The 26,235-nt window shown below is 44.7% G+C and overlaps 1 protein-coding gene across 4 annotated transcripts; it reads right to left on the reverse strand.

The window, feature by feature from the left end:
* On the reverse strand, positions 1,199 to 16,812 carry TNFAIP3 (TNF alpha induced protein 3). Of its 4 annotated transcripts, none has more exons than XM_005659182.3 (9): positions 16,462 to 16,812; positions 12,584 to 12,893; positions 8,643 to 8,833; positions 7,879 to 8,026; positions 7,544 to 7,714; positions 6,532 to 6,712; positions 4,736 to 5,640; positions 3,906 to 4,087; positions 1,199 to 3,204 (listed from the first exon to the last, which is right to left on the reverse strand). In XM_005659182.3, exons 2-9 carry the CDS (start codon positions 12,876 to 12,878, stop codon positions 2,920 to 2,922), a joined length of 2,358 nt encoding a protein of 785 aa, XP_005659239.1. In that variant the 5' UTR covers positions 12,879 to 12,893; positions 16,462 to 16,812; the 3' UTR covers positions 1,199 to 2,919.

Consider the following 26,235-nt stretch of genomic DNA (forward strand, 5'->3'; position numbering starts at 1 on the left):
ATTATTTAGTTGTGTGTGATAATGGTGGTTACATTAAAAGAATATATTCCTGCCAGTAAGAGATGCACACTGATGTATTTGTGAGTGTGAGAACACAGTATCTGAAATTTGCTTTGAAATCGTCCAGGTAAAAACAGAGGTGATGGATGAAACAGATTTGGCAAGATGTTGATAATTGTTGAAACTGGATGATGGGTACATGGGGGTTTATCATGCTCTTCTCCACTTTCTTGTACGTGAAATTTTCTTACGGTAACTTCAAAAATCTAACTATTTCTTTAAATGCATGGTTCTAAAATCTGGCTGATGATCAGAATCTCTTGGAGAGCTTAAGGGAAGAGATCCCAGAAGCTGCACAGGCTCTGAAGTCAATCTTTCCGCAGGTACATTTGTATGGGGTGGAAGAATGGATCATCTGTCATATCCCAGGACACAGGTGCTGTCTTGATAGCTGTAGGTCTGACCCAGCAAGTCTCACACTCCTTCCTCCCTTCTGATTTCTCTCCGTTGTCTCTCTGCTTCTCCCTCCTGTCCTCTGTTTCTGCACTTTATTGAGGCTTAGGGCAGGACCCTTCAGAGGAGCACAGGGACCTGGCACCTCACAGCAACAGACACTGGCAGGTCTTTCTCACTCCCACTGAGCCTCGGTGTCCTTACAGTGAAATCAGATGCCTTATCCCCCCCCTTTTTTTGGCCAATAAACTGTTTTATTACACAAAATTAATGCTAACACTATAATTTAATTATTATGATTTTTTTTCATTTTTAAGTGTTATAGAAGCACAGTTGATATACAATGTGGTGATAATTTCTACTGTACAAAAGGTGATTTGGTAACCTCTCTTACTACCTGTGGGCGAGAGGTATTATCGTCTGCCCAGGTGTACCTTGAACTAAAATTGTTGGCAAAGCCGGGTCTTAATATTTGCACCTTTCTCTTTCATCATTTGTAAAGAGAAGACATCACAGTTTGTTCTTAAATAATTTATTTATAAATTTTGACTTATGTGAAAATTTACATTCAAATTTAGGAAAACTTGAAGAAAGCCAACACAAAGTCAACTGTTTTCTATGAGAGATAACTAAATGTGCAAATTTCAAATGCTTTCTATAATAAGTATAAATAATTCAATTTTTTCACATTAGGAATGAAAATATTGATACACATACAATATTAAAATAACAACTTTAAAAGAACTAAATGAACACACTGAAGTTTATTTGAAACCTTTAGAAAGAAATTACAGAGATATGTTGAGGAAAAAGGCCTACGGTGTTCCAAGGAGAAAACGTTATCACGTAGCACAAGTAAAGGCCATGGAGAGTTAGCGCTTGCCAATTTTCAGGTCGTAAGTCCAGGCCGAAAGAATAAAATAAAATAAAATAGCAGCCTTTACCTCTGGGGACAATGTGTTTCCCCTGCCTTTTTTTTTTTTTTTTTTTTTTTTTTTCCCCCTAGAACAAGTATGACAGTAACACACAAAGCACACAGAGACACTGCAAGCCAAGGACAGAAAGAAATCTCATACTCATGGTTACAAGGGTTTTGCTGTCCCAATGCTAAGGTGCCCCGCACCCCAGGACACAGCATTAATACAGCAAATAAGACCAGCATCAAAGGCAGCATCTCTCACTGTGATCTCCAATCTCACCCCCGCTCCTTCCCAATCGCCTCTCTAAGGAGGTAGGATACGCAGAAGCATCTATACGCTGCTGGAGAACAGTTTCTTATCAGAGGGCTGGGAAGTGGCTCTGGCCAGAGTTTCACGAAGAAGCGTGAGATTTTCATGAACTTACTGTCGATGCAATTCCGTCTTTCCTAAGGAAGGCAACCAAAGAGCATGGACGAGGCCGACACCTCCACTGCGGTCGGGAACTTGCCCCAGTCGATCACGTGATTGAAAGCAAGCAGGAAGACAGTTCAGCATCTTCCTTAGATCAAAAGGAACATCTTCACTTAAATAACTTTAAAGTTTGCAATAAAATAAATAAAGTGATTTACATAGATTGAATAGAGTGCTGCTGTTATGGATGGTGCCTGCCCCGACAACAACCAGAAAACAGGTTATTATTATTCAGTCTTCTTACAACTCCTAGGGCAGCATTTCACTCCAGTTAAAAAAAAAAAAAAAAAAAAAAAGCCAACTATTCCCTTATACATAAGGGGACATTATATGTGTACTGTGTTTATGCACACCTCAGTTCAATGTAACCTTTAGAAGTAAAGACAGTGATAACCAAGAGTTACACATCTGCCCACTAAGACGGTCTGAGTTTTAAAAGGTGCATATTGTAAAGAGCAGCTGATTTGCTTTTCATTGTTAACTTGTTCAGTTTCAGCAGCCTCAGAATCACAGTCCGTGGATGGTTCTGCTTCTGCCCTGTCTGTGGGAAAGGAATGAGGCAGGCAGGGAAATACCCCAAATGACTGACACTCTGGATCTGTCCACTTTCCCCAAGCTTCCTGCGCTCCTGGCGGGGAGGGCCCACTGGCCCTGAGGCTTCAGCTCTTCATCTCCTTGAGTGAGACAATGGGTCTCCTTGAGTGACAAATGCGGCTGGAGGGCAGAGGGAATGGCTCCAGGTTTCCTGGCCCTCCTGACCCTGTGTCTTCTCCTTTTTCTTGAAAGACGCAGCAGCAGTCCTGGCCTGCATACTGAGTCCACGAGGTCCCTGGCCTCCTGCTTGGAAGGAGAGGAGGAGCAGCCCCAGGCTGAATCCCAGGCCATCTGCTGCCAGCCATACGTGCCGCTCCCATTCCAGGCTGTGACCGAGAGCTACTTTCCTCCCTTGCTCAGACGAACCCTGAGCTAATCGTGCAAGGACGGACCCTCCGGTGGCATGGGGGTCTTGACAGCAGAGCACCACGCTGGCTAAAGTTCCAGGTCTCCCTGGGCCGGGCTGCCGCCCTGTCTTGGGCTAGCCATACATCTGCTTGAATTGAAAGCACTCATTGCAGTAGCCGTTACACTTGGCATTGCCGAAATGGTCGCAGGCGGGGGCCCGGCAGCGCTGCGTCGGGGGATCCTCTGGGACGGGCTCTGGCCGCCGGGCGCCAGGGCTCACTCGTTGGCCAAGGGGCTGGCACTCTATGCACAGCTCCTGGCTGCAGCAGGCCAGCACGTTCCTGCAGGTGGCCCGGGCGCACTTGGACCTGGAAGCGCTCTGGGTGGCTCGCGACAAGTCTCTGCGCTGGCTCAGCCTCTGGGTGGAGAAAGCAGAGAGAACGGTTGTCACGTTTCTCAGGGAGACCACAGTGCCATCTCATCTGACAGCGTGGGATCTACAAAGGGCTGTGTGGGGTTAAAGGCATCTGCCTGGCCAAGGCGACTGTGTGGCCACAGACTGGCATCTCCAAAGACATTTCCTACCCAACCCATGAGAACAGATCTGGCCCCAGTGAGGCTCCATGGAAGCACCGACCCTAACCCTGGCAAACACTGGCCCAGCTTGCCTCCATTGGGATTAATACTAAGCTGCCCTCATTTAGACAGATTCCTGGACCATTCCACAACCAATAAGAGAGATGCCTATCAATGAATGTTTGCTTTTCTTATAAGTAAGAAAATAAGTGCAGGCACCCAGGATGCTCTGCCTTCCCCTTCTGTCTCATGACAAGAGGCTTATTTAAGAAAGTCTGCGGGCCATGTAGCTTCTGCTACAAATCCAAGAAGTCTCTGATCGCTTTGCAAAGGCTTTAAGAGATTTTATTCCATGGCTGACTTTATTTGCTTTTTAAAATGAATTCTTAGGTAAACCTAGGCCATGGAAATCAGCAGTAACTGCTGGGCCTCCAACCCCCGGGCTCCCTCTGCCTTTTCCCCTGGTTTTTCCCAGGAACCCAGCAGGGAGGAGAGCCCGCTTATCACTCCAGCAGGAGGGGGAAGTCCCTCAAGATGTCTCACCAGCTGCTCTTCAGTCCTTTTTGCTTCATGAAATCTCTGATTCTGAGCCTCAATGAAACACTTCTGACAGTATCCTTCAAACACCGTGCTTCCGAGGGCGCCACATTCCCTGCCCAGGCAGGGGACGGCATTCTGGAACCTGGAGGCCGTGGGACTGGCTTTCCCCGAGGCAGTGACGAAATCTACAAGAGAGTCAAGGCGAATCAGTACCACATACGGGTCACCACGCAGACAAACGCCGACCTCAGAGAAACAAACAGGTGCCTGGGGCAGATTAGGCCAGCTTTCCTGTATCTATGAGAGCAACCCTTTAGAAACTCAGCAAAGCAACAAACAGAAATCTATAATGAAAATATCTTTGATTTTACAGATCTCTCACTTTGGCACATGCCACAGGGGTGGGTCACAGTGACAGAATGAGCATAGACCGGAGGCGCCCGCCCTGCTTTTGCATTTGAGATTCTTAAAACCAAGCAAGTGTTCTTATGATGTCCATGGAGATGTCGCTCTAGCTACTGCTCTCCAGGTTTTAGTTTTCTCTATTCTGCTGGTGTGTCAAAAGAAGTCTAGTTAAAATTCTCCCTTACAAATGCAACACGGCACGGTCTTATAAAAACCAATTCTCTAAAGTGATCACAGGGCTCTTATGGGTTTTGAAACAGGCTATTCTATGCTTTTGCTTCCCCGTGTGCTGGCAGAGCCACTGTGACTGTCCCCCTGGGCAAGGCACACTCAAGTCCCAGAGGGGCTCCCATCCTGACTTTCTGGGGCAAACCCCCTTCCACACAGAGTTTTGAAACAGGGGTGAGGAAACCTGTCATCTCACTCACGTTTATTTTCTCTGTACTCAATGAAACACAGCGTGCAAAAGCCTTTGTTTTCCGGAGTCCCAAAGTACATGCAGCCGGCTTTTCTGCACTTGCTCGTCCCCGTCCTGTCCCCCGGAGTCCGTGCGGCCGAGGCGGAGCAGCCAGAGGGAGCCTCAGGCCCGGCTCTGCGGCAGGGGTGTGGGGAGACGCTCTGGGCCAGTTGCGAGGGGTCGGACTTGGAGCGCTGGTGGCAGGATAGGGGGATGCTGGAGCCGAGGCTGGAGGCGGGCTCAGCCGTAGTCCTTTTAAAGCAAGTGCTGCAGATCCCGTTAAACGTCCTGGTGACGTTCTGGAGGCAGGCTTGGCACTTGCTGGGGTCGAGATGGCGCGTGGGGTCCGGGGGGTGGCCGGGGTTGAGCTGCCGGGCGTTGTGGCATCGCTCGCAGAAGCCGTTGTGCTGCACGTTGAGCGTGAAGGGGCAGCCGGGGCTCCTGCACTTCATGGCCGTAGTCTCGCTGAACAGGAAGAGGCTGGGAGCCGTCGGAGGGGCTGAGCGGGGGCCCCCAGAGGGCTCCTCGGGGTTCCAGGCCTCCCCGCGGGAGGCTCCAAGCGCCAGGCCGGGCAGCGCCTCGGGGTCCGGCTTGGAGGTGGGCTTTGGGGGTTTGCTTTGGTTCTTCTGCCGTCTCTCTGAGCACTCGTGGCACAAGGGCTGGGTGTTCACCGACATGAAGAAAGGGCAGTTGGGCGTCTCGCACTTGATGTCCATGAGAGAAAGCTGGGGCACGGAAGGCTCCAGAGGGTTCTGAGGGTGCGTGGCTCTCCGCCCCTGCTCATTGTTTTCCTGCCACTTCTTGTACTCATGCTGGACAAGTTCGAAGTAATCGTCTACCAGGTTTATTTCTTTGGGTAAGTTAGCTTCATCCAACCTAAAGACGAAAGGAAAAATATGAGACCACACACACAGATACTCATAGAATCTTTACATCACTAGCTCAAACTCTCTAAAAAGTCACTTTTACTTTCTAACTTCTCAGAGATCCAATTTCTAGTGAAACATTATTCAGAACAGTCATTGGGGACAAACCTACTTTGCAGTACAAACTACTTCGGAACATTGTGTTCTGTACGTTGTGTTAAACCTGCTCCTGGTCCCTAGCAGCGCTACCTGCCACGAGCTGTAACTGAGAGGAGGACCCACCCACGGGTGTTCCGTACTGATTTCTGACTCTCTGTACTTTGTTCACCTTCACTTTGAGAAACCGATTCTCTCAAGGCCTTCTTGGTCTCCTCTTGTGCATTCTGAGTTCCAGGAAACAGGCGTCTCTTTATCATAAAGTCAGGGTTACCATTTCGATACCTGTACAACTTCCACCCTGGGTCTCTCCTCCCCGCTCCACGTGGCAAAGTCATGTGTGCCACATAAACACATTCTCAGGCCAGTCTGCATCTGATGTGTCTGCCTTACCCAGAAGCCAGGAGAATGAGGCTTCTGTTTCTGAGAATTTTCACTTGCTAGTCTGACACCAGGGCAATTTAAAAAAAAAAAAAAAAAAGGAAACTATCCTTGAAGTAAACACACGTTTAGAAGTCACAGTTGTGACTTGCAGCATCCAGATATGCAGAAAAATATTTATGGTTACATTACTTGATCCCATTTGAACTTAATGCTGCCGGAAGTGATCCTCTCTGACTCAGGTACAAGTCTTTGAATCTGTTGTACACTGGAGGAAACTGGCTTCAAATAACTTTACTGATGGTCCCTGGGGTAGCAGCAGCTTAAAGATAACAAAGGACAGAGCTAAAAACAAACTGCTTACTTTGCAGCATTAATTAGATGGGTGGTGCCATGGTCCCAGCCTTGAACGGGGATTTCTATCACCGTCAAGTACTCTTTCAGGAGCTTTTCCTTCATCTCATTTTCGGGATCTGTCAAGAAGTGAACTTTTAAGTCTTCGAATCTTCCTCGCTCTCTGTTAACAAGTGGAATAGCTCGGATTTCTGAGGGAAAAAAATAACACATGAGCAAAACATGATTCTACTAAATGAGACTGTGTGTGATCTCACTGTGTTTATATAATGACTACATTTTGAAAATGCAGAAAGGATCCAATTACAGCATGGAAAAGCATTATCTAGCCACAAAATCAAATGGGGAAACAAGCTGCGCTAAACTCTAATAAAAAATGCACTGTTTCCAGGAAGCTCACAGAATATTAAGCAGCCTGAAGACAGTGGGTCTTACTGGTTAAATTCCCACACTTCAGAATCAGACCGATCTGAGTTCAAATCCTTACTTTGCCACCATCCAGCTCTGAGACCTTGGGCAAGTTATTTAACCTCTCTGAGCTTCAAGTGCCTCAACTGTAAAAGCAGGCTACCAGTGCTTAGAGCACCCACAGGGATGATGTGAAGATGAAATGGAATAAGGTACCTGAAGCAGTTATGAAATACCTTATTAATTCTACATGAAGCTATTATAATAATGGCTAACCTGCCAGATATTCACCTGTTCCATGCCAGGCACTCACTGTATCATGGGTTAATTAAGAAATGGCAGCAGTAATACACATATATCTTACCTGCCACTAACATGCTGGCAGTACTTCCCAAGCTATACACAAGAAGGTGGCAGGACCCTGTAATTACTGCTATTGCATTATTGCTGCTAACCAAACAAGTGACAGAATGCTGTATTTAAATAAAACTAATATACTGAAAGGAGACTCTTCCAATAAGGAACAAAAGGGAAAACCCTGATGTTCGGCAGGAATAGAGGGTACCACGATCTACCAGCGGTTACAAAAGTGAATAGAGGCTCAATTTTCTCACCTGGCCCACTGTCCTTCAGGGTCACCAGGGGGACAAAGTGTTGGCTGTCGTAGCCGAGAACGATAGGGTATCTGTAGCATTCCTGGGCGGGCCAATGCAGAGGCAAGTAAATTCCGCCCACCTTCAGAGGAGCGAAATTAGAACCCGATTCCAAACTTCTCAGCATCTTGTCTGTTTAAGGAAAAAGAAAGAAGACATAAGGCCCTCTGTGACTTTCACCAGATTCCATTTAGCTATGGTCCCCTGTAGCTTTAGGAGCTTGGGTTTTCCGAAGAGGTAACGCATTAAAGCTGAAAAGCACTTAAAGACAGATAAGCCATCAGCAGGCATCTCACCTGAAATGACGATGATTGGCCTCCTGAGGATGTTGCAAAGGACGAATATGTGTATTTCTTCCAGTGAATTATACTGAAGTCCACTTCGGGCCACTGGTGTGTCCGTGGATGCCATTTTGATAAGGTTGTCCCATTCCTCAGTCCAATTCTAAGGGGAGAGGGGAAAAAAAAAGGATTGAATGTACTCTGTATTCAAAAAACAACTCTGTCTTCACTCTTAATTATTCACTTTGATCACTCAGCTTGCTTTTCCCTTTTCATGAAATCATCATTCAAATGATCACCCTATTTTCCCCATTTTGGTTTTCTTCCTTTACTTTTTTCCACCACAAGGTAAACTCAAAAGTAGGGGAAGATGGGGACAGCACCTGCTTTCAAAAAAATCCCTGCCAAAAATCCAAATGTGCACAAAAATCCCAAACTTGTGACTGAAAACGGGGAGGCACCCGTCTGAATGTGATGGGCTGGCTCAGTAAAGCATGCAAAGGGCAATCAAACTGAAAAACAACCAAAACGCCACAGGGAAGGCCATGCTCAGAAAGATCCTTCTACAATGACTCCCCAGCTGGGAAGCTGCTGCCCTGGAGACCCCCCAGCAGTGACAAGAGCCTCAGATTCGTCTCAAGGCAGGTTTCTGGTGTTTTCCACTGAGTTCATGTGACCTGGCAAATCATATGCTCCTTGAGAGCAGGGACTGGCCTGAGGTACCATTTTCACACCATGGAGCTCTGTCAGTAGATGCCTGATGGAGAAACACAACATACCCGGGTGTCATAGCAAAGCCCCGTTTCCACGAATTCCTGAGATTTAAGGGACTCCAGCTGCCAGCGAAATTTGAAGTTGCGTGTGTCCGTCTCCTTGAGGGTGCTGAAGAGCGCCTTCCTCAGCACCAAGTCTGTGTCCTGAACACCCCACATGTACTGGGAAGCAGCATGCATGAGGCAGTTCCCGTCCCCTGAGGAGAGAAGGGAGACAAATTCAATCAATCAGCATCCAAGGCCTGCAGAGGTTTTCAGAACAAACCAGGCTTCTTCCTGTTAGACTCGACAGAGCTCTTGAGAAAAGCGAACGAACAGGTTGATTTTGTAGTTGAAGGGCAAACTGGTAGCATTTCACACGGTGATGACAGCTTGAAAAAAATCAGTCTTTTTACACTTATTGTTAATGAATGATATGAACAGAGTCGAGGAGCCAGGGACTGAGAGTCAGGAGACCTTGGTTCCAGCCTGGCTTTGCCCTAACAAGTTTAGCTGACCCTGGAGGGGTTGGGGGTGGGGGGCAATTGCTTAACCTGTGCTTAACCTCTTGGTGAAATGCATGGATCACAGTCACCAAAGTTCTTTCCTTTCTAACATTCTTGACTTTCTGGCTAAGACACTGGCACGACTGCTCTCTAAGAGAGAACAAACAGGGCAAGAAGCTCAACCCAGGAAGCTGGTCTGACTCCATTTACTAGACAGGGACGGTCTGGCTATGACTCAGTGGTAAATGACTTGACCATCCCACTGCAGCTTCTGGGGCCTGGGAGTTTCCTCTGCTGCTTGGTAGAATGGGATGGAAAAGACTGAACTACCTACCGCCCCCGAAATGCTTTGTGCAAACCTGCTTGTGAGCAATTAGAGTCCTTTTTCAGAGTTAAAGAATGCCTAGTTGTCAACATTGGACAATAAGTCAGTGTTTAGGGCTGGCATTTTAAGAATTTTGAGTCTTTTGAGAAAAAAAAAAAAAGGTCTAATTTTACTCCATCACTTTGTTACTTTTTTGTGAAATTATAGTTGATTTACAATGTTGTACCAATTTCTATGGCAAAGCAAAGTGACTCAGCCATTATATATATTTTCTATCATAGCCTGTCCCAAGAGACTGAATACAGTTCCCTGTGCTGTACAGCAGGACCTCATTGCTTATCCATTCTAAAGGTAATAGTTTGCATCTACTAACCCCAAACTCCCAGTCCACCCATTTCACTCCCTCCCATCACTTTGTTACTTTTATAGGTTAAAAGCCACAATTCGGGAGACTGCATTTTTTTCTATCTTCAGAGAATAAACATTTTGGAGGAATGTTTACTACCAAAAAGGTTAACTCCTTAGTCTCTTTTGGCAAGTGCATAATTGTTTTGATAAGGAAAAGTTAGAGCAATAAAGCTATTTTAAATTTTATCGAATTTTAATTATAGTCAACTGTAAAACAACAACAACAACAACAAAACACCCTCAAATATATATATCCACAGCCAGTATCCCTTCAGTTTACACACTTAGAAAAACCAGCTAAATAAACATTGAAACACACAAACCAAAGAGATCCCTCAAGCCCTGTGTCTTGGCAGGAGTGTGGCAACAACTGCATTCTGTTGAAATTTCCCCTTTGCAAAATCTAGAGCAAAGATAAGGCTTTTTTTCTTCTTCTTGTGCTTACTTTCAGTTCTTTATTGAGATGCACCAGCATAAAATTCCCTAAGTAACATCTGGAATTCCCCAGCGCTAAGTTATTTGACTAGCAATTGAGCAACAGCTATTGTACTTTTTGTTCTGGTGTGTAGACATTTAAACTGCGAAGTGCACCCTGGACTTTCCAAGTGGGCGTGGTCAGAGTGAGCTGGAATAGGGCTACTCATTAGACAAGTGAAATCGCTGCAGCCAATAGACGCTGGAATTTTTCACATGAAGTTTCAATTTTATGCCACCTACTCCCTTCCTCATTCACCGCAGTCTCATATCCTCAAATGCAAACTTGTGAATCACCCCCTCCCCAAACAGACCACTGACTTTGTAGACCCCTCCTCTAGGGGGAGGGCTTAAAAAAAAGGTGGTCATAAAAATCAGAGAGGAAAAGTCATTTGTTTCCCTCCCTCCTCTAAATACCTTTTCATCCTTTTCCAGAATTTTAAGGACTTTTCTTGAAAGTAGGGAAATACAGGGATTCTGAGCCTAAAAATCCCTATTTCCCAGAAAATGACAGCTAAATTCATTTGCTTTTGGAGTTTTATTTGTAGCGTGAATCCTTGATCTAAATGACATTATCTTTGCAAAACAAGTGTTTACTCTTTATATTCCTTTTTTTTTTTTTTCTTCCTGAAGGCACCAGGGCAAGTTAAACCTAAAATTTCTGTTCATGACAATACAGTTTTTCTCCTTCTACCACATTTCTAATTTGACAGGATCTCTTTGTTTCCAACTCTCCCAAAGTGGACTCCATTTCTTTTTGTAATAAAATGGGAGAGAGTTAAAACCACAAACTGTCAGGAATATAAACCCCTTGATAGTGACTTAACATAATTACCTACTTCTAAGCATGACTCGATTTAATGCCAAGAACAATGTAAACACTAGCTAGCCCCAGTGTTCTTTCTATCCATGTTTCTAAGCCACTATGCTTCAAAAATAAAAGCAAGATGATGCGGCAAGGCGCCTGACCCTCAGAACCAAAGCAAAAAAACACATACCTCATTCGTGCCAAGTTACCCAACCAAAAATGGCCAAAGTTAATGTACCGAGTCACTTAATGAACTTAATGTTCTTATCATTTCACTGTCAACAAAGGTGTATTATTTTGCCCTTCAATGCATTATTTTGATTGGTATGGTTTAGGAACGTCACTGAGCTAAGGACAGGAGATTTCTGGCCTTACCTAGACTGTAAGCATTTAGTTGTCTAGGGCAGTCTACTTGCTTCCTGTAATAATTAGCTACCTTTATAAAGGAGAATTCGTATCTGCCCAAAACAGCATGCTTGAATGTTTCTGTGATGTACATACTCTTGTTCAAAGGAAATAATTAAAACAAAACAGTAAAGCTTAGAAGAGGAACACAGCTACTAGTTATAAATGGCCATTGGGCAGAGAGTCACAGACAGCAAGAAATGCATTACGAGGACTCCCTAAAAATAATGAAGGAGACATCTAAAATCTGGGCTAAAAATCTCAAGTATCTTTCTAGTTCATATCAAGGGATCACAGGCAACAATCCTAGGCAGGGGAGGAGCCAACAACAGCCACTGGTTAACCCATAAAATGCCACCGATTCAAAAAGTATAAGGCCACCGACAGAAGCATTTTCTAATAGCTGTGGGAAACACTACCAGTTTTCACACCATGCTTTCCTTTTGAACTTAAAGCCTTTTCTATTACTGGCTAGGGAAAGTTTTTTTTCTTTTTTAAATAAGGTATAGTCAATTTACAATGCTCTGCCAATTTCTGCTGTCCAGCAAAGTGACATACAGACACACACACACACACACACACACACACTCCTTTTCTTACATTATCTTCCATCATGCTCTATCCTAAGAGACTAGACATAATTCCCTGTGCTATACAGTAGGACCTCATTGCTTATCTATTCTAAATGTAATAGAAGGGTTTTATTTTGTTTTTTACAGATGACTCAACAGTTGCAAGAATTAGATACAGAAGTCGTACATATATACTATAAGCATATACTTAATAGGGGGATGGTGTCTAGAAATGCAGTCCCCAAGCCTCAGTGAGCTCTGCTCTCTAACATACACAGCTAGAAAATATCCCTAATTAAAATATTCACAAAAGAAGCCTGCTTTCCTCACACGTCCCTCAGAGAGCCTCTCTACTAAGGTTATCTATGGCCTCAAGAGATTTGAGCTTGGGTTCAAATAAGAGCTACCACCTTTTAATGAATGGGACCCTGCATCCTGGGAGCCACCCCACTGACAAAAGCAAGTCTTACCATTCGTTTTCAGTGCCACAAGCTTCCTCACTTCTCGACACCAGTTGAGCTTCTTCTGGCTTTCCAGGGAGGCCTGGATGTTCCTGTCGATGAGAGCTTTGTGGATGATCTCCCGAAATTGCGGACAAAACTGGCAGGTTCTGAACATTTCCAGAGTGTATCGGTGCATGGATTTAAAATGGTGAATGATTCCATTGGTAGGTTTGAAAATATCTTCTGGAGTTCTCTCTCTTATCTTCACAGCCTTCCGCATGTTGCTCAAATACAAAGCCAGGGGAAGGAGTTGCTCAGCCATGGTGCTCTACAAGGCCTGAAGAGGAGGGAAAGAAAACCCCATTCCGTTAGCTCGACTTTGATAGGGCTCCTATATACCTGCCTGCAGGAAACCCCAGTGTTTGATCTTGTCATTACCCTAATCAAGAGGCAAAAGATCTTAGTCACCTCTGCTCCCAGGATACTAGCTGGCCCCACAGATTAACTCACACTGGACTGTTGTAAGTTACATCACTTTTAAAGATTAGTCTAAACAAGAGAAGGAAGGCGGGGAGTGGGTACTGAGGAGGAGGGGAATAACCCGTGTTTTCAGTAACGTCTGTCAGGGAGCCAAGCCTGTCTGTCAGCAACAGGTACTGTGTCTAGTGACCAACCCAAGCTCCCATCTCACTTCGATGCTGCTCTGGGGCAGCCACTGGATTTTAGGAGCCCTGAATGCAGTTACAGGCACAACGGAGTCCTGACGAGCCTGTTTTCTCTCCTAAGAGCACCACCAAGCAACCCTGCTCTTAGGCAAAGTCTTGCTTTGCCTCTTTTAAGCGCATCCCCACCTCCCCACTGCAAAAGGCAGTAAATATTTTGTAAAAAGTCCTGCAATTTTATGCTGCCACCTAGGCTGCTGATTAGAATTTCCTCTTCAGTCCCAAAGAGAAATACTTATAAAGTGCTTACTTATAAAATGTACTATAACATACAAAGCATTAAACTGAATGTTTTACAACCAACAAAAAAGCCTATTTCCAGCAAGATGCTTTGCAATTTTACGAGCCATCAGCCATCTTTCAGAACCCCTCCATTGAACTTTACAACATCAGAATAAGAAATTAATAATAACAATATGGCAATAATAGAATGATAAATTCCACACTGCCAAGAGCAGATAGTGGAGCTCAATTACATCAACTCAACTGCCAACCAAATTTTATTATCGTCCTCCAGGTACCAACCCTCAGATGCATTTTCCACCCTGTCTGCACCTGATATTGTCAAGCACAATACACTGGTGGAAAGAAATAAAAGTCTGAAAGCAGACCAAGAAAGACGTTTCAGACAGAGGGGCCACTCGGGACAAATGAAAGAGAAGGAGGGCAAAAACCAGCATTTCCAACCCAAGGCAACCATGTGGAATGATGCGAACTGACATAAGGCGGGATCTCTAGAGCACAGAGCAGTGCGGAGCACCAGCTTGCAGTCACTGACCCTTAGTAGGGTGCCCTGTCATCCATCCTGATTTCCAAGAGAAAGACAAAGACAGTTTCAGAATATCTACAGAGGCCCTAGGAAGTTTCCCTGCAGTTGCTTTTTTTTTTTTTCCTTCATTATTATTAAAGTAGACTTGATTTACAACATTTCATCAAGTTGTGTTGCAGAGCAAAGTGACCCAATTACACACACTTCCCTGTGCTGTACAGTAGGACCCCACTGCCCACCCATTCCAAATATAGCAGTTTGCATCCCCCAAACCCCCAAATCCCACTCCTGCATCATACCATTGGCCAGGGCAAGCCTCTAGTTGAGATAGAAGTTAAACTAACCTAAGAGGGAGGCAAAAAACCTAGATTATAGGAGAGCCAGTGCTGGGTGGGTGGAGGCACCCTTGATAAAATGGTCTAAGTGAGCATGGGCCACTCAAAGGGGAGAGGTGGCTTGGATGACCCCATGGTTGCCTCTGAGGAGTTTTCTGGTGGTAGATTTAGATCGGGATTCCTAATCTGACAGCTGTTGAAGCCCGGAAAAAGTCATTCTCAGGGTCAAATGGCAATCTCTCCTTTGATGTCAGACATTCTCTGCAGGTGGAATTAAACAAAATCATGGCAGGACCACAGACACAGAGAAGGGACAAAAACATCACACACACTTCCCCTCTGTGGCATGGCAAAAGTTGCTTTCACGATGTCATTCACATGTCCATCCATCACTCACCAAGCACCACCTGACCACATATGACCACTGCCTGACCATCAAGACCCAGGCTTGATGCTGAGGCTAAAGATCAAAGACGCCCTTCTTCCTGGGCTTGAAATCTCATGACCATCTAGGTCTCTTGCTACAGCAACGCAAGTACTGGTCCTGCTCAGGTAGGTCCCATGTCATGCAGGGGCAGGGCTCTGCCTGGAAGCCAAGTCTTCCAACACCTGCCCCCTTGCTCAGCTCACAACACCACACCTGTGGTTGCAGTGCCTGCTGCTCCCACATGGGAACAGACAGGCAAGAGCAAGGTCTGAAACAAGGTGTTGCCTCTTTTTGCTTCTCAGACTCTCCTATTATTTTCCGCACCTAGGATCATTCAGCAAAGCTCTCAAATAGTAAGAGCTGCAATCATAGGCCAGACATGCAAACGTCAATATTTCATAGCCCAGTGTCATCTCATTCATTGGTTCAACCTCGAATGGCCTGCAGAATTGCCTCCTTAAAAGAAATCAAAACTCACTGCCCAAGTGCCCAGAACTTGGCCTTCTCCGTACTTATAATTAAAGAATAATCTGACCCATGATAAAGAATTTCTGAGCTATGATTGTAATGTCCTTATAGGCAAAGATAAACAATACTGCCCTTAACATTTCTTGCACCCTTCTGTTACCTTCACTGACTTTTTTCATCCAAATCACCCCATCGAAGTTTTGGAAAGTACCCCCCTCATTCAAAAATTGTATTAAGAATTGGAAAAAAAAAAAGTAAGATACACCTTAGACACGGAGAATGAAGCAGTAACTGGCTGCTTAACCATCTGGAAGAGTGGGGCTGTAGTCCAGAGAACTCTTAAACAGTGATTCTCCCAAAAGGTGGCCCTGAGACACTTGACCAGAGCAGCTTTCCAAGGAAAGAAGATCAGAGGCAGGGAGAACTGAAAACAAAGCGGTCTCAACAAGAGCTGAGCTCCTTCCTTACTTAATACTACGGCTTTCCTGAAAGGCCAGGTGGCAGGATGTGGGACGACCCCGGCTGACAAAGGCAGTCTGACTCGGGGGTAGGGGCCTGCAGATGCTTTAAACTGGAGCTCCCCCACGCCCTCCCCCCAAAGGCAAGCCGAAGACCCGCTGCTACATACATACTTCTCTGACGCTGCTGAGAGTCTGCAAGCGGTCCCCAGAAAGCTTAGCGGTCTGGGCCCCCCTGACCCCCACCCCCCAAGTTTTGCTGCCCCTGCGACCTCCCACTCCTTTGGGCTGGTGCTGCACAAACTGGAAAGCGGCCACAGCAGTTCTCAAGGTCTACGTGGCCTTAAGCATGCAGCGCTTGATTCCAAAAAAAAAAAAAAAAAAAAAAAAAAGACAAGCCGAAGGGCAAAGCACCAACGACAACCCGGACCAAGCGGTCCAGGGCAACGCTCCCCAGGCAGCTGCCATTCAAGTTCTCCGCATTATCTGCAAGGAACAGCTGGCTGGAGGAATCCATGCTGTCACTCCAACATCTGGCGCGGCCACCTCCACTCCCAGCAGTTCAGAACCAACAGTGGCACAAACGGCCCACAAACTACCCTCCGGGACAGCTGCAAACCCAGGGCCAGGTCGACCAGGCCAGCCCCGCGGGTGGCTGCCCAATTCGCACCCGCAGCTCTCGCCCCGGGATGCCCGTGGCGGACGGCGCGGGGATACGGCGGTTACCTCTCCCGGCCGCGCGATCCGCTGCCGAAATCCCAAGTCCAAGTCAGGACAGGCGTGCGCCGCAGCCTGGGGTCACGGTAGGGGTCGGATGCAGGCGGCGCCCCATGGACGCCCCGCTCGGGGCTCGCTTGCTGGCCGCCGGCCGGGGGTGTGGATCTCGCCAGCTGCCGCCGCGGCTGTTCTCCGGACAGCCGCTCGAGCCGCTCCGCCCCCGCGGCCTCCTAGTTTGCAGCGCTTGGCCGCCACTAAGGCTGCAGACTGCCAGTTCTCTTTTTTCCCTTTCTGTTTTACCGCCCGCGGACAGCAGGGGATTTCCACCCAGGGACTTTCCAGTCACGTGACGCCGGGCCGGGCTCCCGGAGCCCGAGCGGATGGCAGCATTGTTGGGTCTCCCGCCGCCAGGGGGCGCAGGGGGCGCAGGAGGCGCAGGAGGCGAGCCGCGTGCCGCCCCGCCCCGCCCCGCCCCGCCCCGTCCGCCGCCCCGCCCCGTCCGCCGCCCCGCCCTCCGCCCGAGAAACTCCTGCGCCCCGCCCCGGGGTGTCCCCGCGTGAGTCACCTGGGCATTTCGGAAGCAGGGCTCAACGTCACATCCATGTGGAAATCGCAGTGATGGGAACTGGAAATGAAATAGGTTCTTTTTCTCAGCCGTTTTTCTGCAGAAAATCATCAACTGTGAAGAACACGAAGGGAAATCATAGAGAAAACCCTAAAAACCACCCTGGCGCCCAGGACGGCGGGCCTCCGCTGGGTTTGCAAAGCTTGGGCTACGCACGTGATGTGCTTGTAGGGGAGAGCCCTACGCTGGGCCTCAGGGGGGGATTTCAAGAAAAAGAGGCAGCCAAGTCCCTTGGCCCCAGACCCAAGCTAGTGGGATGCAGTTCGGAAACCTCCTGGCCCTGAAATTCGCAAGGGCAAAGCCAGTCAGATCAAATTAGGAACCAGAACCACTACCAACCTCGTCTCTCACTTGACTGATTTCTCTTCTCTATTTCTGCACATCAGGGGCCCAGGTGACCTCACATTCAGGTAGCATTTCAGTTTAGGTGCTTCTAGTCTGTTACTGTCCTTGCCACGTCCCCTGTAAGGCCTTACTGGGAGTCTTCTTAGGGGTCTTGATAAATAGTCCACCCCAGGATGCCAATGGCTGATAATACTTATTACCCCCCCCTCCTTATTAAATACCACGCTGGCCTCACTGTCTTCACGGGGGGGGGGGGGGGGAGTGCACTGTGGAGACAGGTGCAGGCTCCCTGGGCAGTGTGGGGACATGAACTGTGGAGGAAGGGGCTCTAGGCCCTTTAAATGCCTTGGTGTCCTTCTTGCCTCATTTTCTAGAATGACTAAGCTAGAGCCAGACTGAAGTATTCTCTATCACTGTCTGTTAGGTATACTTGTCAGGCCATGTATCTCAAGTTTTGAGCTAGAAAACTATACTTCCTTCAGTAAGGACCCAGAGAGGCTAGGGTGGGGGCTGGGTGGAGGGTGGCACTTTTTTAACGGCATTTAGAGCAGAGAGTAATGGACAAGGTCCTGAGACTGGTGCTGGTATTTGAAACCGATGGTTGGGATTTTTTTTACAATTTCAGCCCTAGTATCTGTCCTCTTCTCATTCACAAATGTTTTCAGCTGCCAACACTCAAACAATGGGTAGTCACGCTAGTATAATAATAATAATAATAATAATAATAATAATAGTAATAATGGGGATGATGATAATGATGTTATTTATCAAGTCCTTGCTATAGGCCAGGCTGCAGGTTAAGTATTTGCAAGGGATTCTGACATTTAAACCTCACAACTCCACTTTGCAGATAAAGAAACTGAAGTTCAAAAGCTTAAGCCATTTGCCTGGAAGTCTATACAATCAGCCAGTGGCAGAGCTGGGCTTGGCACTGGGCCTGCCTTACTCCAAAGCCCATACTGTTTGGTCCCAACTATGAATCGTCACTCTCAGAGAAGATCCTACAAGATTTAAAATCTCAGGGCTGCTATTTGCACCCTGGTCCCAGCAGTTACTTAGCCAAACATGGACCCCAGGCTGGAAGAGAACATGGACCTGGGAACCAGACGGGCCTTGGTTCCATCCTCAGGAAAACTTCCCCAGCCAGTTGAGATGGTGAAAGTTGATGTATTTAAAAGAACACCCTCAATCCTCAGACCACTCTCCCCTTGTGCTCCTTTGGAAACAGAATTTGCCTGCTCTTGTTGATCTTCGTCTGGCTCTGGCCCCTCAGCTCCTGTTGCTTTCATTGCCCCTTTTTTGGTTTCATGCCGCCTGGTTTCATGAGTCAAGTATGCGGTACCAGGGGTAACAAGCTGACAGACCGTGGTCATATCTGTCACTTCCAATTGCCCCGACGTTGTGACTCTAACATCTTGCCTGGCAGGATTTGTGACAAGGTAATAGCAATCAGAGGCAGTGGTGGTTGGTTACCCTCGGTTTAGCTCTACCCCCATTTTCCACGCATCTGCCACTGGAGTGATGACCTCTGTGAGGACGAATTCTTAGTCCTGCTCTTCTCTAGTTTTTGCTGTTTTTCCTGCCCTATAAGTTAGAGCCCTTTCTGATACATAACCATGGGCAAGATCTGTAAGCATTTTCTTGGTGGTAGATCAGAAATGAAGAGTGGAAGAGGCAGGCAGAATGTAGAAGGAGAGGTTCTTTTTTTTTCTTTTCTTTTTTTTTTTTTTTTTTTTGTCTTTTGCTATTTCTTTACGCCGCTCCCGAGGCATATGGAGGTTCCCAGGCTAGGGGTCGAATCGGAGCAGTAGCCACCGGCCTCTGCCAGAGTCACAGCAACTCGGGATCCGAGCCGCGTCTGCAATCTACACCACAGCTCACAGCAACGCCGGATCGTTAACCCACTGAGCAAGGCCAGGGATCGAACCCGCAACCTCATGGTCGGATTCATTAACCACTGCACCACGATGGGAACTCCAGGAGAGGCTCTTTATGGGAAAGGAGGAATCACATTTGGGGAAATCGGTGGAATGAATTGAAACCAAAGAGATATACAAGCCTTACAAGCGACTTTAATTTCCGATCTTATCAAGATGAAGAGAACTCTGCAAAGAGAAAGGAATGTCAATATCAAGAGGACACATAGGAGGAAAAAAATGTTTCCTTATCAGAGAGAAGAGGAATTTTGGTTGTATGGAGTGTTTTGGAGAGCTTCCAAGCAATATGCAAGTTTTTTATTTTTATTTTTGTTTTTTTTTTCGTTGTTTGTTTGTTTGTTTTGGTAGTGCCAGCATTCATGAATGGTGAGCTTCACACCGTGAACACAAATGACCTTTTAGAGCTAAACAGTCCGTGGGACTGTGCCTGTGGCCTGTGTGCTTGTTCCACATAATGAAAAAGATGTGCATCTCAGGACAGGGGGGGCTAGGGTAGAGAGGTGGGGGGTGTCAGGAAAGGGGCTGGAGAAACTTGATAAAAGAGAGGCAGATGTGACAGTTGGGAAGAGGACCCATATCTGGGTCACCTCAAGACTCTGAGTTTTCCTTAAGCAACAGCTACAGTGTATTTCTGAAGATGTGTGGAATTCTACCACATGGTAATCACGGGGGTTAAACTAAAATCGAACATTGTGTGTCTCTTGTACAATTGTTCCCCTTTTCCTGGCATTGTGCTCTGCTGAAAAGGAAAATCCACATTAAACATATTTTGAAACAGCCTTATGTAAGTATGGCAGTTTGGTTATTGCAAGGTAGCTTTGAATCCTGCTTCAAATTTTAAAAACCCTGAGCTGAGTTTTGAGATTACTGGTGTGTAATGTTTGTACTTTCAAGGCTGCGCTAAGGGCTGGTTCTGAGAAGACAGTAGGAGTTCTTTGTGGGCTGTAACTCCAAGGAGAACCTGGATGATGATGTCACCGATTTCATCTGGATGCCAGATTTTCCTGAAATGCTCCTTCTCAAGTGGGGACTTTACATCCTTTACAGGTACTATTTGGGGTGAAAGGAGAAACTAGGATCCATTATGGGGAAGGGACCTAACTGAGATAACCCAATGAGTCACTAGTAACAGGAACAAAGACCCTCCACTAGAAGGGAGGAAGTTGGTTTAGTACCAAGTTCAACTCCCCTTCTCCTGCTTTGCCTGAAAGCATGGGGTGCTGAAATCTGAAATGTGTTAGAAAATGCGTTCCTCAATGAATTCTGGCTGAGTTTTCTGTCAACACTTGGCTAAAACACTTGGCAAAGCAATTTTATTTTACATCATGAATATAAATACTTAATTTTTGGTTTCATTTCTGTTTCTGTGGAGGCTGCTATTAATGACCAAATAAAAATGATAACCAAAAGATCTAAAATGGGAGTTATTAGGAACCCGCTGGTATGCAGGGTTGAGTTTAGCTGTAAGCTGAATACCAAAATAAATTAGTTTCTGTTACTTGGAGTTGTATAAGCCACTATGACACTTTGCCTTTGGTGCTCCCCATTTTTCTTCATTTGTCTCTCAGTTTCCTGAGTACAGTTGGGGGCACCCATAGGCCTGATTCCTTGTCACTCCTGCCTCCTCGCTTCACCTACCCCCCATCTCCATAAAAAAAGATGTTGCCTTTCCTTCTCTCCCAGGGGCCTGTTTTCTGGGACTAGCTAGTCTAATAAGGTAACTCATGTTCACTTTCAGAAACAGATTGCAACGTATGACTGTGTTATGTTTCTTGAGAAACATTCCTATTGACACCAAAACTTCCTGGAGTTTAAAGGTGGAAATTCCAAGTATCTGAAGGCTGGAGAAGAAACAGCTATATTTCCATGTTTCTGAAAAATCCTTGGTTGTAAGACATACTAAGGATTTAATATCAACGTGGAAACAACCTCATTATATATATATTTGGTCTTTTGTCCTTTTAGGGCCGCCCCCACGGCATATGGAGGTTCCCAGGCTAGGGGTCGAATCGGAGCTACAGCTGCCGGCCTACACCACAGCCACAGCAACACCAGATCCAAGCCTTGTCTGCGACCTACACCACAGCTCGTGGCAACACTGGATCCTTCACCCACTGAGTGAGGCCAGAACCCGCAACCTCGTGGTTCCTAGTCGGATTCGTTTCCGTTGTGCCACGACGGGAACTCCACAACCTCATTATATTAAATGTACGCACCTCATTATATTAAACGTGGGTGTATACATGTCCCTTCTTTTACTCGCTGACAGTAGCCCACATTATTGATTTAATTACGTTCCCCTTTTCTTCTTTAATCTGTAAGGGAGGAAAGACTTTACCTGTACACTCCTAGGTTCAATACCTGGATCTATGAAATAAACTGACAATGGGGAGATTAACAGGAGAAAGGGAATACACATCTATTAATTTTTAATACTTTGTGCATGGGGCATTGCAGGAAAAAAGTGTATGTCCTTGAGATAAACTGGCCATTTTCCCCTTTCTTATATGAATGAATAAACATCAGCAGGTCAGAGAAGCAAGGACCCTCTGCCAGGGGTATTAAGTATGTTTGTGCATGTCTATTACTCTTTTGAGTATAGAGTAATTGACTAGTCTCTCAAATGAATGCTTCTGAGTTTTAAAATGTTTATTCATGCACCTTAGTCTTTGAAAGTTCATTTGTGAGTTTATCATGTGCAAAAATATGAACCTTTTGTTTACTTTATATTACTAAAAAAAAACCCAGCATTTATTTTCTGAACTGGTTCTATTCTCAAAAAGTCCTAAGATTTTAGCTTTAATTGATTTCTAATTTTCCTTAGAGGAGATTTAGAAACCTAGAAGAAATTTTACTATTGCAGTACTTTTGATGGATATTTAGAGGCTGCCTGGGTTTTTCATACTGGAAATAAATGTGCTGAATCTGTCTTAGGACATGTTCAGATTTCTAAAGAAAGCAACTAGATAGACATCATGCTTCATCTCAGAGTGAAATGTAACTTTTCTCCTGAAACAAGTGACTCTCATGGTGTTTCACAGAAATACCCAACTCCCCACCCCCAGCCCCCTACAAAAACTCAACTTGTTGCATTTCAGCTCTGAGATATATTCTTAAAGAAAAAATGCTTTGATTCTTGAGGCTTTCAATGGTTGGTTCTTTGGCTTCTCTCCTTGAACCAAATAGTCATTCTTTGGTTGGTCCTTAATGTCAAGTAACAAAGTTGAGCAAGTGTGGGATTTGAGATTTAAAAAAAATAATAATAATGAAAGAACTTAATTCATATATACATTCCCGGCTTTGAACTTCAGAAAAATTACTATACTGCTTGGGTGGCTAAAAAATTCTTGGCCTTGGGCATTTTAACTCTAATCACACAGAAATGCACAACCTGTTCTATCTTATTCCCTAACTATAGTAGTTTTCCTTATGATAACTGAACTATCCAGGAAGAACTCTGGATGGTACTTTGCTTTCAAAGGGCCTTTCCAGAGCTAAATCAGACGATGTGAATGGAAAACTTACCATGAGAAAATGTAAATAACCTTTTAAGCTAATTATCTTTTGCTTTAAGCCTTAAAGCTTCTATTTGTCTGATATTTTCTGAGTTAATGGTTTACTTTTTATTTGTAAGTTTTTAAGGGGGAAATTTCTGATAGAAATCACTTTTAGAAACTTTAGAAAAAATGGTAGAACTTTCAGCTGAGCCAAGAGATTATTTTTTCCCTTCTTAAATGGTCTCATTGCGCTTGTTTATGATATGAAAGATTTGGATGCACTGATCCCTAAGAGTCATTCCAACGCCAAACTTAAAAAAAAAATCTTGGTAGGGTTCTATCAGGAAAATTGTATATTAATTAATATTCCAGTGGGCTACATTTAATGCAGAAATCTGCATATGGGGTATTAATCACACCGCTGGGTTGAAAGCTCAGTCCAGCCACTTACTAGCTGAATGATCCTGATCAAGTTACTTCATTTCTCTACCTTTAGTTCTGCTTTTAAAAACTGGAGATAATAATGAGACATAGGGTTATTACGAGAATTGAATAAACTAATACATGTGATGTACTTAAAACTTAGCTGGCACATAACGATGTTGGTGTTAGTTGTTCACGTTCTTGACAGAACACATTGTTTTATTTCAAAGTTCACTTGGAATTCATACTAAAAGGTACAACAAGGCATTTCATGGCTGTTTTCCATATTTGGGGGGAAGAGTATTATCTTTATTTTGCAAGGAATTGCAAGAATCCCTTTATACATTTTCTTTTTATTTACAAATGCAGAATCATAGAACTATTGAATGATAGTGCTTGCTGTGACTCTAGAAACCATCAAGTCTGGTAATTTTCTTTAATTTCTCTTCTGGATAGGGTTTTAGTTCTTTTAATGAACATTTTACCCAGCGTTATGGAGGTACAATTGACAAAAATATGTATATATTTAAGGTATATGGGATGGTTTGATATATGTATACGTTGTGAAATTACTAACAGCCCAACTGATAAAAATCCATAATCTCACAGTCACCATTTTTTTGTGTGACAACAACACTTAAGATTTACTCTCTTAGCAAATTTCAGGTATCTGATACAGTAAAATTATTTTTCGATAAGGCATTTTAATATTTATTTATTTTTATATTTAATTATTTTTATTTTTTTCCATTATAGCTGGTTTGCAGTGTTCTGTCAATGTTCTACTGTACAACAAGGTGATCCAGTCACACATACACGTATACATTCCTTTTTCTCACATTGTCATGCTCCATCATAAGTGATGAGATATAGTTCCCAGTGCTATATACAGGATCTCATTGCTTATCCATTCCAAAGACAATAGTTTGTATCTATTAACCTCAAATTCCCAGTTCATCCCACTCCCTCCTCCTCCCCCTTGGCAACCACAGGTCTGTTTTCCACGTCCATGATTTCCTTTTCCATGGAAAGATTCATTTGAATCATATATTAGATTCCAGATATGTGATATCATATGGTATTTGTCTTTCTTTTTCTGACTTACTTCACATAGTCTGAGAGTGTCTAGTTCCATCCATGTTGCTGCAAATGACAATATTTTGTTCTTTTTTATGGCTGAGTAGTATTCCATTGTGTATATAGGCCACATCTTCTTAATCCATTCATCTGTCAATGGACATTTAGGTTGTTTCCATGTCTTGGCTATTGTGAATAGTGCTGCAATGAACATACAGGTGCGTGTGTCTTTTTCAAGCAAAGTTTCCTCCAGATATATGCCCAAGAGTGGTATTGCTGGGTCATATGTTAGTTCTACATATAGTTTTCTAAGGTACCTCCACACTGTTTTCCATGATTTACATTCCCAACCCCAGTGCAGGAGGGTTCCCTGCACTGATTCATTAAAAAAATAGCACAGTTAACTAGTTTTAATTTGCATACTCTTAGACTTAGTTCACAGAATGAATTTTTATCAGGGTCAGTTATTTTATGTAAATGACTTGATTTATTGTCCACATCATAATTTACTTCTTTAAAAATAAGAATTCTCCTGTATTTAAGGTGTACAAGATGATGTTTTGGTATTCATACATAGTAACATGATTACTATGGTCAAGCTAATTAACAAATCCATTTCCTTACATACTTAGCTATTTTTCTTTTTGTGATGAAAATACCTGAAAGCTCCATTTTTTAAATTGTTTTTTATTTTATTTTATTTTCCGCTTTTTAGGGCCACATTCATGGCATATGGAAGTTCCCAGGCTGGGATCCAGTTGGAGCTACAGCTGCCGGCCTGCACCACAGCCACAGCAACATCAAATCTGAGCCACATGTTCGACCTACACCACAGCTCACAGCAATGCCAGATCCTTAACCCACTGAGCGAGGCCATGGATCAAACCTGCAACCTCATGGTTCCTAGCCAGATTCATTTCTGCTGTGCCATTTTCAGGAACTCCCTGAAAGCTACTTTCTTAGCAAATTTACAGTCAAGTATTATCAACTGTAGTCACCATGCTGTGCATTAGAACCTCAGAACTTATTTATCTTATAACTGAAAGTTTGTACCCTTTGACCAATATCTCCCCCTACACAGGAATCCTAGAATTCCTTGGAGGTGATTTGAAGGTCATCCTCAACGTAGGATGAATGAGGAAAGATAAGTCTCCATGGTCACTCCTAATTCCACCAGAATGGCTTGTTTCCATCTATTTTGTGTATTGCAATTCTTGATAAAATTTATCTTATTTTACATATACCCTCATTTCACAGGCGAAGAAACTAAGCCTCAACAAGTTGCAGTGATGTGTCCAAGGACACATAGCAGGTTGGCAACAGTCCAGAAATAAACTCCAGGTTTCCAGGTGCCTAATAAACTACATCCATACCATGCTGCCGTGGAAACTTTCAAACAAATTAAAGTAAAAATAAACAAATTCACAAACAACAACAACCAAAACCCCCAAGAAACTCTCTAGGAAATACTAGCTCATCGTGGGGGAACACAGTTTCTTCCACTTGGTAACAGCAGTGAAGCCTGAATCAAGGAAACTAGAATTTAGACATTAAATAAGATACCAGAGGTTGGGCCTTTAGATAGTTTTGTAAAATCTTCAGCAGCTTAATCAAATTTAACTTCCTTATCTATAGAAAAATGATTGTTTTTTATTTTTTTGTCTTTTTTTGCCATTTCTTGGGCCACTCCTGCGGCATATGGAGATTCCCAGGCTAGAGGTCTAATCAGAGCTATAGCCGCCTGCCTACGCCAGAGCCACAGCAACTCGGGATCCGAGCCGCATCTGCGACCTATACCACAGCTCATGGCAACGCCGGATCCTTAACCTACTGAGCAAGGCCAGGGATCGAACCCGCAACCTCATGGTTCCTAGTTGGA

The sequence above is a fragment of the Sus scrofa genome, chromosome 1 (assembly GCF_000003025.6).
Source record: "Sus scrofa isolate TJ Tabasco breed Duroc chromosome 1, Sscrofa11.1, whole genome shotgun sequence".
Lineage (NCBI taxonomy): Eukaryota > Metazoa > Chordata > Mammalia > Artiodactyla > Suidae > Sus > Sus scrofa.